The sequence below is a fragment of the Drosophila nasuta genome, chromosome 3, assembly GCF_023558535.2.
Source record: "Drosophila nasuta strain 15112-1781.00 chromosome 3, ASM2355853v1, whole genome shotgun sequence".
NCBI classification, from domain to species: domain Eukaryota; kingdom Metazoa; phylum Arthropoda; class Insecta; order Diptera; family Drosophilidae; genus Drosophila; species Drosophila nasuta.
The window spans coordinates 53,406,593-53,422,288 of record NC_083457.1 but is presented as its reverse complement, the minus strand read 5'-3'; the positions used below and the strand labels follow the sequence as shown (position 1 = coordinate 53,422,288).

The window sequence follows — 15,696 nt, the reverse complement described above, 5'->3', positions numbered from 1 at the left end:
ATAACTAATGTAACTTTCTCGCTTTTTTAGTTGGCAATGAGAAGCCGCAGCGTCGTGGCAGCGTTGGATCGCTGGACAGCGGCATGAGCATCTCGTTCCAATCGACCACCACATCGAGCGCCTCCCGGGAAAACGCAGCCGCCATAGCAGCGGCTGCTAATGCCGCCAATGCAGCCTCCAAGATCCGCTTCAACATGCAGGGCGCGCCCAACAATGTGTACGCAGCACCGGGAATGCAGGCTTACACGCATGCCAACTTTGTGCAGCAGTCGCAGGCCGCATACTTGCTGCAACAGCAACAGATGCTGCAGCAGCAACAGGTGGCAGCAGCTCAAATGCAGGCGCATGCCCAGGCCCAAGCACAAGCTCAGGCGCAGGCACAAGCTCAGGCTCAAGCACAGGCACAGGCTCAAGCCCAAGCTGCAGCAGCTGTGGCACCAGGACCTGTGGTCATGGGTCGCATTCCGGGACGAGAGCGCAAGGCATCGCGTTCTGATGACTCACGCTCCACGGAGGTCTAAATGTGGCTCAACATTTGTACTATCTTTAGTTAATTAGCGAGCGATAAATATAACACACACACTCATCTATTCAAACGTATCATACGACCCCGACGACTTTGTATGAGCCAAAAAACAAAAATAATGTTACAAAAAAAAGATAATCCCGAAACGAAAACGAATCGAACGCCATTTCCCGTAACACCAGAAGTAGCTACATTAGAAAAAAAGAAAACAACAAATATTCTTAAATGTTCCTTCGTTCTCTCTGCTAATAATTATGAATTAATTAATTATAATATTCATGTACATAAATTACAATTTTCGTCTATTCTACGCGATTTACACTTAACGGTTTAAGTAAGTTTCCAAAACTAATTGTACATATACACATACAACATATACATATATACTACACACGATATCTACTATATCTACGCATATATCTACTACATATATGGAAAATACCCCCTAACGATAATCGCATACTCGTAACCAAATCTTTTGGTCTAGCATTTTTCTCTTCTTTTCTTTTGTATCTAATCCAATCCCTCTTTCTATCGATATATATATATTTATATATACTTATACACGACGTAGCTATATTACTTTGTATATTATTACTACCCCCCCTCCTTCCCCTATACAATAATTATGTTTGTGTAACTAGAAAACCAATCAGTCGATCGGCAGTTCGAGTATACATATATCTATATATATATATCTCTCTCAATCTTTTTGTGTGAGTGTATATACCATGAATATTAACTTAAAAGCAATTAGCTATAATTATTCATATTTATAGAGCCAAAACTACCCAAAACCTAAAATATTGATTAATAATATTAAATACCAATAATAATTACAATTACAATAATAATAATAACAATAATGGTAATGATAACGATATCGATAAATGAAAACGCAAAATGTGTATGGAAAAAAGCAAAACACCCGATATGTATATGAAAAAGCAAAAGACTTAAAAATTTAAATAAATGAAAAGAAATAATACCAATGATTTTGTTTTTTTTACTAATCATATAAATATTTTATTTATTCTTGCTTAAATAATAAAATATATTAATGATTTATTTAAAGTTGACTGAACCAATTCAGCAGTCAAAATTCAAATACAGCGATCCCTCAAACAAAAAGCTCAATCATTCGTGATAGAACACTTTGACTCATAACTAGAAAAAAACTCATGCTCATCACTCTTACATACTCCACTCTCACTTACTCATCACTCTCACTCACGCCATTTCAATGTCACTCAAAGTGCATTCTGCTACTTGCTGATCATTTCTGTTCGCCTGGTACTTCGGTCAGAAATTTGACTGTTTGCTTGACATTTTCAGCGTCGCCATATATATGTGTGTGTGTGTGTGTGTGTGAATGTGCACATGTGTTGGTGGCACACATTGCGTGTGTATGTGTGTAATTATGTATGTGTGTGTGTGCTGGCTCCGAACTCTGGAAACCGCTGGCAAAGCCTGTAAATTCTGACTGAAATACCAGGCGAACAGAAATGAGCAGCAAGTAAATGCACCAAATTTTTCGAAAAATTTTTGTTGCATCTTTTAGGCGCCTTTTTTAAATGATCGTTTTTCATCTTTTGGGCGCTTGTTTTAATTTGTCGTTGCTTGTCACGTTTGCTTGCATTGAAGTGGGCGCCAAAATTTGAATAGCAAATTAGTATATGAGAGACTATTTTTTGCTGGAATATCTAATTTTTTAGAGTGGAGCGGCAACTTTTCTTTAAATAATTCTTAATATTTGAAAAGGCAATACTCATGCATATTCAAACCAGCTTTCCATATAAAATAAAAACGATTTTTACGCATTTCGTTTGTATAAATTTGTATATGTTTATTAGTGATTTCAACTTATCGTATTATTGCTGACTCTACTAATTAAGGCCTTGTACAAAATTATTGTATATATTTCTGTATGTGCTAAATTCTATATTCGTAGTATGTGTGTGAGTGTGTGTGTGTGGGTGTGTGTGTTTGTTGTGTGTTGGTTACAATTATCAGCGTGTTAGTCTAAACGATTATTGCTTTAAACAAATATACAAGAACTAAGCATTAAACACGGGATCCTAAGCAGAGGTAAAGAATATAAAACTTTACATAAAAATGCTGCGAGCTGCTCTGCTCTCTCTTTCTCTCTTTTCTCTTCTTCGCTCTACTTACAAATAAATTGCACTTGCAAACTCTTTCAGATGCATTCCGGATGATTCGCGAGTGTGTTGCGTGTGTGTATTGGGATTGTGGTTGTGTTTGTTGGTGTTGTTGTTGGGAAATCGATTCTTCGACTTGTACGTACAAAGTATATAAACATTATAATTAAACTAAACATATTTTGGCACTGTAAATAATAAAATTGCTTCCGATATTTAAAGAAATTGCAAATACACACGGACAAATAAAAAAAAAGAATTGCGGCTACAAAACAAATCGAATCGACAGTCGATTATTAAAACATAAATTACAGAGTTTCGCAATTAAATTTGCTTGCCAAATGCAGTTCGATTTCTCGCTCTCTCTCTCTCTATCTCGCTTCCTCTACGGTTCGTTTTGATTATGCTAAGGATGAAGCGGCATCCGTTGCCAAACAGAGCTGCTCTGTTTGGCCGGAGGCGCCTCCAACTACGATTGGTTACTTCTAGACCATGCCAAAGTCTGTGCAGACCGAAGCTGCTGTTGCAGTCGCTGCCGTCGTTGCCGCCTGGTTATTCTGTTGCTTCTCCTGGGCACTACTCGCTGCCACCGCAGCAGCCGCCGCTGCAGCCATGTTCAGCTCCACCAGGGTATCGATGCTGTTCAGGCTGACGCCTTGCAGTATTTTGCGTGCCGCCAGCGATGTGAAGTTGAAGGACAGATCCGTGAGGCTTGGAAAGTTGTAGAGCTCTTCGTTGCCAGCGTTGAGCACGTTGCCCATGCCCTGCTCCAGCGATTCCTTGGTCAGACTGAGCCGCCTATCCATGGCCTCCTTGTCGATGGCCTTGTCGTTCGCATGATCCTTTAAAGCCAGATTGGGCTCACTTCCCAGCGGATTGCTGGACTTTTGCAGCAGATGCGCCAGCGCCAATTCATCGCCATTCATGGAACACTTTTGCAGCTGACAAACGGACTCGTAGCACAGATTCTTCAGATCGCTGCTGCTGCTGTTGTTCATCATTTTGTCCTTGGAGTGCTTCTCATAGAAATGCAAATTCCCCACCGAGCCAGCGATCTCAAAGTCCTGCTTGGCCAGCGCAGCCAACTTCAGTGGCTGCTGTTGCTCCCCAATGGGTGAATTGGGTTGGGATTCATTCTTGAGCACATTGTTCTTGTAGGCAATGCCATTGGCCAGCTGCAGACACAACTTGCGACTGTTGTTCATGGTAGCATCGTTGTTGGTGTTCTTGGCATACTTGCCACCATCGTAGGAAGGCGTTTCCGTTGCCGTGTTCTCGGGTGAACTCTCGCTGATGAAGGAAATGGAATCACAGGTCTCCGAGTTGGCCTCCGTTTCGCTTAGCGGCTGCTCTGGCACCGACTCGGGACGCACAGGTGTTGAGGTGGCCATGGGCATGGAAGAAGCTGTGTTTGAGGCAGCTGGCGTTGACTGCTTGGAGAGCGTCTTCTTGATGATCTCGCCCTTCTCGTTGGTCATCGTCTCGTTGTTGATGATGAACACATTCGAGTTCTCCAGCATTTTGCCATTCTCCAGCGTGATCACACTCCGCACTGGCGAGTTCTGCACAAAGATCTTGGTGCTGGGAATGCTCTGATTGGAGCTCGTCGTCACCTGCAGCGTAATCGAGTTGTTGCTGCTCGAGTTGGGCACTCCATTCTGCGCTGTTGTTGTTGTGGGATACGACAGCTCCTCTAGGATGCGACTCGGAGTGCTGGCTCGTTGTCGTTGCGCCTGCGCTTCAGCAACACGCGCTCGCATCGCCTGATGACGTGGCGTGCCACGTGGCGAACCATTCAAGAGGAGGATGGAACGTGTGCTGCCGCTGCCTGTTGTTGTGGTTGTGGGTGTGGGTGCCACAACGGCTGTGTTTGTGGAGCATTGGGAGTCGAGACTAGAGTGACCGCTCGTCTTCTGGCTGAACGAGACTTTGCCGCTGTCAATGCTCGAGGGGCCGCTCGCCAGCATCGATGTCTTGCACGACTCCAGGCTGGAGGGGCCGCTGCTCTGCAGACTGCGATACCCGAGCTTGTTGTCCGTGCAACCGTTGATGACACTGTTGATGTCCGTTTGCCGCTTCACCGGCGACGCTGAGGCGGACTTTAGCGTGGAGCTGCGTGCCGGGGAAGAACTCTCGAAGATGTGCTTGCCAATCACCGATTTTTGTGCAGTTTTCTGTTGTGGCGCTGCGCCGTTTGGCAGTCGTGAGAGCGTTGCCGACGAATGATTCATTTTGATGTGATTGTGATTGACGACGGCGCTGCTGCTGCTGCTGCTAGCTGGTATGGACTGCGTGGAGCGAGGTAGCGAGCTGCTGCAGTAGACGGGCGAACGGCGGCGTATCGGCGAGCAGTCCCTGGAGGAGATCAGGAACGTCGACTCGCTGGACATGTGACGGCGATGGCGGCGCGGCAGCGTCGACGAACGTTGGCTCAGCTCGGAGCCATCGTAGAACGTCGAATTGGACAGCGTATGAACAGCGGGCATGTCCTAAAGAGAGGAGAGGAAGAGGGATTAATATGATAGTTAATACGAGTATAATATTCAGAATTACTCACGTGATCTGCAGTCTGGGTGCCCACACTGTGCAGATGCACGGCGCGTGTATTGAACCATTCGGCAGGTGGAAACTGCGCCGAATAAGTCTCAATCTGGCGCTGCTTGGCGCGTCCGCTGCGTCGGAACAGCCGTGAGAGCAAAGATCCTTTTTCTGTAAAGGAAAAAACATTGCATCAGTTAAATTCGAGGCGGTATCTTTAATAGTAGCTTGATTTATAAATGATCTTCCACATTCAAAGCGATTTAGTCTAGTTAATACAATATTTTTTAAAGCGGCATCATTCTACACTAAACCTTGACTTCAAAATGTTCTCTTCCGCAACAAATTATATCAAATTAAAGTCTAATTACTTAAAACTGAACAACGGATGGAGTCTATTAAGGGCCTAATTAGCGTAGTTCCTAATACTCTGAATATTTACAGTGATTTTTTTTAAGTTTTAAAAGATTAGAGTTCATGTAACTTCAAATGTTAAGAGTAAGTCCAAATTCTCTTTAATATTTATTGGAAAAGAAGATATAAAAAAAAAAAAATATATTCATTCGAAACAAGTAGAAATCAAAAACTGATATTTCAGTGTGCAGTCAAAATGTTGTGCACTTGTGTAAAAATATTAAAATAACAGAATAATTGAACAAATCTAATGGAGTTTTTGCTAATTTCTTATCTCTATGTTTCATTTAACAAAAACAATATGCAAGCGATCAACTAACAAAAAGGAATATGGGTAATTCTCTGGTAAATGTCGCGTGCGAACAGCTTTTCAGTGACAACAAAAAACATAAACTAAAACATTTTAAAGTTAAGTGAAAGTTTTTCTTAAAGCTTTGGATTAGCACTATTTTTAGAGCTAAGATTGATTTTAGTAACTTATTCTGTTTTACGATAAAATATATAAATTCGTTCATTTTTTGGTTTTGCGTACGAATTTGTTAATTTTTGCAATTATCAGATCAGAAAACAAAACAGAAAAAAAATCGAAAACCATTCTTAGCTCTAATTAAAGTACTAATCTAGAGCTATAAAAATAACCTTTACTTATTTTTAAAATTGTTTCAGAATATGTTTTTTTTTGTAACTGAAAACCTTGTCGCACGCGACATCCCTCAGAGAATTACCCATATGCAAAAAAAACTGTTATGTAGTTCTTTTTCTGTCGCACTGCTATTTTAAAGTTCACAGCTGTTAAGTGCTTAATAAAAATGTGTGCTGGAAGATTTTTAAATGTAATAAACTATAATAGAAATGTGTGCTAGAAGAGTTTTAAATGTCATAAACTATAAAATTACCAAATTTTAGAAACTAATCTAGTAATTGGTTTTTGTTGAATTGGGAGTATAGGAAGTGATTAGCTATAGTGGAAATGAACTGCGTGGGGTTCATAGCAAACTAATAGCCAAGTTTGGCATCACTAATTGTAAGGCTGATTAAGATTTTAAGCAAGCAGACGGAAGGTTTAATAGATAGAATTTCAATATGATGACTTCTGTCTGCTTCTCTCATCTCGTTCATCGCGAAGTTTACTCTTAACTCTATTGGTTTGCTACTCACTGGGTGATGACGAATCTGTGCTTTGGTATTCCGAACTGCTGCTGTCCGTGGTGTTGAGTGTCTGGGCGTAGGTCTTGGACAGGCTGCGTGTGGAGGCGCAGCGTTGCAGGCGCTTCGATGAGCCAAAGAGCCGCAAACTGTGCCGACGTTCCAGGCTGCGCGGTGTCGGAAATGATGCACTGCGTCGCTTGGCCGCACGCGGATAGATGATCTTATCATTGGGATTGCCTGCAAAACAAAACATTGATGAAGTAAGGTTGAAGTGGGAAACATTCTCTTCACTTACCACCACAGATGACATCCGCCAGATTGGTTTGTATACACTGATGGGTTAGATCACCGTCCCGTTCCGTGGATATTTCGCCGTAGAGCGAGTGCAGAGCCTCAGCATTGGACATGAGCATGGTGCGTGCCTCAGGTGGCACCACATCCTGTTGCTGCTCCTCCTCCGCCAGCTGTGAGTACGCCAAGCTGCCGCTGTTGCTGTGCTGGTGATGATTGCTGCGCGGTCGCGAGCGACTGCGTCGTCGTCTGTTGAAGGAGAAAAGGAATTAGTTTGGATGATGAATGCAGATATTGAAGAAGTTTTTAAAGCATGAAACTTCAATCCCAAAAAAACATAATAGCACTTTAAATATGCATGCGAAAGCTTTTTGTATAACTTTGAACAGCTTGAATGAAATCAAATTTTAGTAATACAATTTAAGAATCATCCTTAATCAACAATAATTCGTTTAAGTTAAATTTGATTCTGTATAAAAGTCAAATAAAATTACTTTTGATATGAATAATATTTGGGTTTGGTTTGCAATAAAATGAAATTCAGTTGAAGAAGCTATTTAAGAAATAGTTTGGTTTGTTCCTTTACCCAACTTTATGGTATATTTTGAATGCAATTGTGTTTCGATATATTAAATATAGGCTTTGGTATATTAATGTTTTTTTTGTAGTTGTAGAACCCTATGGTATATTTTGAACGTAATAGTATATTTCTATACCAAATATAGCCTTCGGTATATTCCGGTATTTTTTGTAAGTGTAGAAGCTATTTAAAAAATACTCGTAGTTTTGTTCGAAAAAAAGCGCCTGCTGCGCTTGCGTCTATGTTACTTTTGACGGTCTAATATATTTAACCTCTATGGTATATTTTCAGTATAATAGTATGTCGATATACACAATATAGCCATCGGTATATTTAAGTATTTTTTAAAATGAATACCGTAATGCTTTTCTTGTATTGAAAATTGTCAGCGGATATCTCACAGTTGAGCACTCTCGACTGTAGCTTTCTTACTTGTTTTTACGTTATATAGTAAATAGCGTTATTTCCATTCATTTATTGATTAAATTGAATAATTGAAAGTGCTGGTCAGAGATGAAACTTATTTATAGGAGAGTTTAAATTGAAATAAATATAAAATACATATATTTAAATTTTAAATATAAAATACATATATTTCAATTTAAACTCTTTTAAATACAATGACTTTTATCTTCTCGGAAAATTTGATGAACAAACTATGTTATGAAGTACACTGCTTGAAATATTCTTCCTCTTATTGCACTCTTTCATTTTACCTCTATGCATATTTTAAATGCAACTTTATGTTCAACACTTGATCTTTAAATTTAAACTACCAACAAAATTCTAGGCTTGAAACATTCTTCTCTTTTCAATGCATTGATTTCAATATGCTACTCACTCTGGCGTGAAGATGAAGTAACCCTTGGCTGTCTGGTAGATCTTCTGCTCCTGCATCAGCTGGGCGAGCGTATCGTAGATGACCTCCATGCCGGGCGTGGTCATGTGTGGAAAGCGGACTCCCAGCTTGCTGCGCACATGCTCGATGGTCGCCGATTGACCCTCGGCTGTGAGGTCCATGATGACATCGCACAGTGCTTCGGGCAGCGGGGTGAACTGTCCCTGAACTGTTGGCGTCACAATGCAATCGTCAATGTCACCTGCAATTAGCCAAAAACAAGACAGAAAAAAAACAGTAAATAAAAATGAAACCAAGGAGAAGCGGTCAGACCATGTCTAAAACTAAAAATTGTTTGGAACTTGCACTCAAAATGGTCAACTTTGAGGGGCCAAGCTGCCACATTTGGTATAAACAGTGCAACGCGCTCGCTCGCATTTTTCCCCAACAACTAAATGGATTGGCATTTTGGGTGACCACCCGGGCTGCTGTTGATACTGATGCTGATGCTCTTGGCCAGGCCAGGCGAGTGCGAGTAAGTGAATGTGAATGTGAATGGTCAAAACCTTGACTCTGTGTGCGTCTCTGATTCAGTTGCTCTCCGTCTGGCATTTTGGCATTTGATGTTTGGTTGTTGGATGTTACATGCTCGGCTAATTAAACGTACTGCCACACGCACTTTGCAACGTCGGATGGGGAAGAGGGAGGCGGGGTGGAGAGGCAAGAGATGTGCCGCTAAGTGCTTTGCTCCAGTTTTCAATTGGATTTGCCATTTTGTCATTCGTTTATTTTTGGCTCTCTTGAGTGTTTTGCTCTTTCACAATTTTCCATTAGTTGATCAATCTCTTATTTGCCTCTAAATCCAGCATGATTCGAAGTGATTTATTTATAAGTTTTGTGAAATCTTTGCATTCCTTACAGATTTATGTTCTCCTAAGTATTTTTATGAGTTTATGAATTATGTGATTTACAAATCGAATCTGTCGCTTTTACAATACCGCTTCGTGTTATTGTTATTTTTATGAATATTAAGTTATCTTCAAATTTGATTCTTGCTGTTATTCTCTTCGTGAATATTAACATCAAGAAATTAAATGGGAACAACTTTATAAGAGCAGCAAACTCGAACTGAATATCTTCATGCAAATTATTTATTTCTAAGTCTTTTGACACAATATTAATTTGAGTAATTCTTGATAATCACTACACTTGATATATATAATTTAAATGACAACAAATGTTACAGTAAACGTTATTGGCGTTTGAAAGTACTTTCGTATTTCGCTTTTGTAACATATACTACTTTAATGATATCAATATTCTTTTCAAATTCGTCCTCATTCTTTTCTCACTATGTAAACTCTTCTCAGCTTTTTCAATTTTTTATTTTTGTCTTCAAAACTTTCCGTTTCTTGCCTTCATTCCTATCATGTTTTTTTTTTCAAACAGTCTCTTTATTTATCTCTATTTCTTTTTAAAGTTCATTACTAATTTTTCAGTTCTATGAATTCAGTTTAGCTTTTAGTTGTTATATACTTTTAAAGGCATATTCGATCTTTTTCTGTTGTTACTACGTGTAATATATTTCACTTATTTCTATCCAACTATTTTTAAAAAGCAAGACATCAAATTTAAAATTTATTATCATTCATCTGCAGTTTTTTCTCTTCATTCTATACTCTTCTCATTCATCTCCTCCTCAAACTGCCTTCATATTTATCTGCATCTCTTTTCAAGTTCATTACTAAGTCTTTACTTCCAGCTTTTAGTTGTTATTATCAGCATATTTATTAATTTTCTTTATTTTTATAAAGTTTAAAGGCAAATTTAATATTTTTCTATTGTCAGTACCAGTATCTAAAAATCAACTCCTCATTCTTTTTAACTTCTTCTAAAAACATTTTAAAATCTCTACTTATTCATTCTGCAATTTCTGTCTTTATTCCATTATCTTCTCATTCATCTCTTCTCCAAACTGTCTTTATATTTATCTGCAAATTCTTTAGTTCTAGTTTTTAGTTGTTATTATCTGCATCTTTATGAAAAGTAAATTTGATCTATTTCTATTATCAGGATCAGTATCTAAAATCAAATCCTCATTTTTTTGAACTTCCTCAAAATTCACATTAAAATCTGTACTCATTTCTGCCTTCTTTCCATTCTCTCCTTACCTATCTCTATATTTATCTGCATCTCTTTTTCCACCTCATTACCAATTCTTCCCCCTCATTAACACTTCTCTCTCCCCTTTTTTCCTCTTGTGTTCCAATTAACGTTGTCGCTCCCCATCTATTTATCAATCGATCACACCTCGTCGTGCGCTTGTCAACTTGTCGTTCGTTGTGTTTCAGCTTCCGCCGAACTTTTTAGTGTTGCAGCTGCCCCCGCACAGTTGGGCACCCTGTGATCTTGAGGAGCGTCGTGGGGCACGTAGCCACACAGGTTGCACATGCAGCGCAGAGTTTGTGGCAAGCGCAAAGCCTAATAAGGCAATTGCCAAATGATTTTTTGTATAAAAAAAGCTTATACACATATATTTTCTAATGCATTGTTCACGCGTCGTATACTTAATTAAAATGCGCACCCAGCAAAAGCAAAAGCAACGACGACATCGACAACAAAAGACAACAATTATGAGCATCAAATCATGTCCCATGTCGGTTGTCGCTTGTCTTCTGTCGCGTTTGCTTCATGTCTCGAGATGTCTCATGTGTTTGGATCTCAGTTTGGCTGCCGCATTGTCGCCATCAATTTGTGGAGGCGCCTCCAACAATGCTTCCTACTTGCATCGAGCTTAACCTCCAAAAAGCGCAAGCAACAGCAAACTTTACAACACGCCCCCGAAGCAAGCTGCAACATTGCAACATTGCAAGAGACAAGAGACAACAGAGAGGAGTGGGAGCTGGGGCATGCGGCAAAATGAGACCAAGTGTGTGACGACCTCTGCGGCAGCCTCGTGGCAACAACGTCCTTGCGGCAGTTGCATAATTTTTCAAGTTTTCACTTTCTGTTGCAGCAGTTGCAGTTGCAGCTGCTGTTGTTGTTGTTGTTGCTGTTGTTGCGCTTTATCCGGCAGCAATTTGCGCAAAACGCAAACGCAACATCAAAATGCCATGTGGGATGGCACCATCGTCAAGGACAATTAGCGCCATTTGATGGGCGACTGCAACTCTTTACTCCTCTCTTCCCTCCCCTTTTTTGGAGTACGAGTAATAACACCTGCTGCATTCGCACTTTCACATTGCGCACAAAATGACAACGACAACGAGCAACAAATTTGTTTGCCGCTTAATCGTCCACTTGCAAAGACTGCAATTGAAATTGCACTCAATCTCAATCTGAATGCCAAGGTGCAACTGCAACACTGCCACTGCAACACTGCCACTGCAACACTGCAATTTATTTGCCTTCGCTTATCAGTTGCGGGTTTTGGCTTTGGCATCGCCCAGCCCATAAATTGAGCAACTCTGCGCGAGTGCCAAAAGCATCCTCATAAAACAAATATCCCATATATGAACTCATATATCATCTGCGGCATGATTGCCAACATAGGACAACAATTTTACAGCCGTTGCTCTTGTTTTTCCTTTACGTTATGCATATAAAGCAGCTCGCAAAACATGGCAAGCATTCAATGTTTTTTATTTTATATATTTTTGTGTGTGGCCAATGGCCAAGTGAGTGTGTGTGTGTTTATTTGTATGTGAGTATCATATTTAAAATGCAAAGCCAGGACCTTAAGCCTTGACTTTCTGTTGCAATGCAGCAGCCAGCCTTGACTGTTTTTATGGCCAAATAAATATTTTGGTTGGGATCATAACAGCTTCCTTTTGTGCTGCAAACAGCTGAGCACAAAAACTATTTGATACTTAAATATTTAGCAATGTATGCTTGCAAAATATTAATATTTATCAACACAAATTCCTAGAAAACTAAATACTTATTCATGCTAAAGTGTTTATATGAATATTAACACTCTTCATCTAATACATTGATTTATAACATAACCTTGTATTTGGCATTTTTGCATATTTTTTTAATAATTCACAAAGATGAATATTGCTGAAGCCAAGGTTCATTTCATTGGAATATGAGTTCAATATATGTAAATATATTTTAAATGTTACGCTTAAATACATTTATGTGAATTTAAAAGTTTGCTATCAAGTCATGAAATATATATTGATGAACATATATGAAAATACCCAAAGCCCAAAACTTATTCATCAAGATAAAGAAAAAACTTGTAGATAAGTAATGGATATATTGATTTAAAGTTGCATCATGAGATATATCAATTAGAGATATTAATCAATAAATACAACAAATTTCCAAAAAAAAAAGTTTTTGGTCTACAACTTTTATGAGCCTAAGATCCAAACATGATTTAATCATTTCAATAAAGGTTGAAAAAAAAATTAAAAAATAATCCTACTATCACTTGTCAAATTACATTAATTTTTGTGACTTTAGTTAAAATTAACCAAAAAGTTACAAAAATTTTGTGAGAAGTAAAGCAGAGAATTGAAAAAAGTTTCTCTCACTTTTTAGAAGAGCAAAATATCGAAGAATTAGTATGTAGAAATTATAGAATCGATATGTTGTGTTGAATATTTCATACATATGAATTATATATATAATATATAGAATAATAATCATATATTCAAATCATTCTGAATTACTCATATGTAACCATAAAGTATGGGTATAAACAAAGTTTTACTTTTGGGAATTTTATAATGTAAGTTTTGCACTTTGAAGCCATGTAGCTTTATGCAAAATGTTTATTATATTTTGTTGAATATTTTATATTTATTTTCTACCGATTTAGCTTGTAGCTATAACAACAACTTTGGCTATCCCTTGTGAAGTGGAGCAGAGCATCAGGTTTACGCCGGAGTAACCGGAGTCGAGTCAAAATTGATTGTTTGATTGATCAACCCGCAATTGGGGAGACTTGTGTTCATGCAAATGATAATCTTAGTGACTGCAACGCGGAGTTGCATGCAGCAGTTGCCGTTGCAGTTGCAGTTGTCGTTGCCGTTGCAACGAAACGCCGCGCGAAATGATAATAAATATCAAAAGCGAACGAAGGAGACGACGACGAGGGACACGGCAAATGATTTTCCCACCAACGCGATCTTGTCTCCCCCCCTTGCGTTCTCTGCCCTCTCTCCCCCTTCCCCTTCCCGGTCGGAGTCGCTCCTCCCTCAATCGCCTCATCCGTCTTAAGTAGAGTGAAAGTGTTGCGTTTTGCCTCAAATTGTGGACGTTGCGCCATTGTTGTTGTTGCTTTTGTTGTTGTCAGTTGTTACTTGTTATTGTAGTATCGCAGTTGACTTGACTGCACTTTAGTTTATGTTATTGTTGCCAATGTTGTTGTTGCTGTTATTGTTGTTGTTGTTGCCGGCGGACACATATCCTTGTGTTCAATCAAACCAAAGCGACGTCAACGCTGCCCGCGCTGAGCTATGGAGTCAAGTGTTTTGTAGCTTGAAGGTTGTTTCGTCTACCTCCCACTACCCAGCCTCCTTTCCTCCCCCCTTCCACCCCTCTACCCTCCTTGTTTTCGTCATGCTGCGCAACATGCGGCAAACATTTTTAGCGCTTGTAGTTTTTTGCCATGCATTTTTATGCAAATGAAAAATGTTTCTTGCGATTTCCATTTTTTTCCAGCCGATTTGCAGTTGTTGCTTTTGTTTTTTTTAGTTTTTAGTTGTTGTTGCTTTGGCCATTACTGTGATGCAATTGCCGCGAGTTACAATAATCTTGATGTATGATTTTTTCTCTCCCTCGCTGTTGTTTTTCACTGGGTATTATTATTAGAAAAACACAAAAAGAAAAGAAACCGAGAGACTTTAAAATAAAAGAGGAAATCTGCGCAGCTATCGTATCGTGTTGTTGGCACATTTTCGCGTTGTTTTGTTTGATCTCATAACCGCCAGCGATTCAACTAACAACAACAACAACAACTCAGACAGTGAATCAACAACAACGACGACGACGACGACTGCGGACACCATAAACATTTAAACGCTGTCCATTTCGAAATAATCAATAATTTTTAGCTATCAGTGGCAATTTATTATTATTTTTTTTGTTGTTTTCTACTTTTTGTTGTTGTTGTTGCTATTTCTTCGTCTCTCTGGGGAATCTCAACAATCGCTGGGGAAGCTGCAAATAAATTAACACTTCCTTAAACGATAAACACAAGATCGCCCAAAAGAAATAGCAATAATAACAATAATGCAGCCAGAAACGAGTTGGAATCGCAAAGCAAAACAAAAAGAAGTAGTAAACATGTAAGCTACTGTCGAGTATGCTCGACAGTGATACACCCGTTAGCCATACTGACTAAAAGGAAGACAGTGCGGTATTATAATTATAATATACCAAATTAATATACCATAAAAGTTCTAAAATATACCGTAGACTATATTGTATATTAGGTATTATTGTTATATTATAGCAAATTAATATACCATAAAATACTAAATATACTGAAGGCTATAATTGGTATATTGATATAGTACTACATTCAAAATATACCAGATTGTCAGTCAAATCAACTTCAATTCTGGAAACCCAAAGTTATAGTACCTTTCAAATATACCACAAAAATACAAAAATATACCACCAGCTATATTTGGTATATTGATTCAAGAGCGACTCAAATCCTGGAAGCACCAAGTTATAATAGTAATAATTATACCAAAGACTAAATGTGGTATACTGATAAAACCCTATATTCAAAATATACCAGATTGTCAGTCAAAGCTACTAAGATCCTGGAGTCACGAAGTTATAATACCCTTTCTCAAAAACCTAAAATATACTAAAGGCGATGTTTGGTATATACATATAGTACCACATTTAGATATACATATGTACATTCAATATACCAAATTGTCACCGAAAGCAACACAGATCCTGGAAGCATGAAGTTATAATACTCCTCTAGAATACTACAAAATACTAAAAATATACCGAAAACTATATTTGATATATTAATATATTATTACATTAAAAAAGCCTAAAGTCACGAAGTTATAATATTCTTCTAACATACAACAAAAATACTAAAATATACCAAAGCTCACATATATTTGGTCTGTTGATATAGTACTACCCTCAAAATATACCAAATTGCCACCGAAAGCAACTCAGATCCTGGAAGCATGAAGTTATAATACATTTCTAC

The 15,696-nt window shown here is 38.6% G+C and overlaps 2 protein-coding genes across 8 annotated transcripts in view; one reads left to right on the top strand and one right to left on the bottom strand.

Annotated features, from left to right (window-relative positions):
* LOC132788600 (IQ motif and SEC7 domain-containing protein 1) overlaps positions 1 to 1,518 on the top strand; it is a 47,919-nt gene extending 46,401 nt beyond the window's left edge. For all 7 annotated transcript variants that reach the window (XM_060796086.1, XM_060796091.1, XM_060796089.1 and 4 more), the window contains one exon: positions 31 to 1,518. In XM_060796086.1, coding sequence (XP_060652069.1) covers positions 31 to 521 — 491 coding nt within the window. In that variant the 3' untranslated portion in view covers positions 522 to 1,518. The remainder of the gene's footprint in view (positions 1 to 30) is intronic.
* An 830-nt stretch (positions 1,519 to 2,348) lies between these two features.
* LOC132794308 (uncharacterized) overlaps positions 2,349 to 15,696 on the bottom strand; it is a 35,970-nt gene continuing 22,622 nt past the window's right edge. The window contains exons 3-7 of the mRNA XM_060804666.1: positions 8,499 to 8,757; positions 7,082 to 7,326; positions 6,796 to 7,023; positions 5,243 to 5,394; positions 2,349 to 5,174 (exon numbers count right to left, since the gene is read on the bottom strand). Of these exons, the coding sequence (XP_060660649.1) occupies positions 3,171 to 5,174; positions 5,243 to 5,394; positions 6,796 to 7,023; positions 7,082 to 7,326; positions 8,499 to 8,757 (2,888 nt within the window). The 3' untranslated portion in view covers positions 2,349 to 3,170. The remainder of the gene's footprint in view (positions 5,175 to 5,242; positions 5,395 to 6,795; positions 7,024 to 7,081; positions 7,327 to 8,498; positions 8,758 to 15,696) is intronic.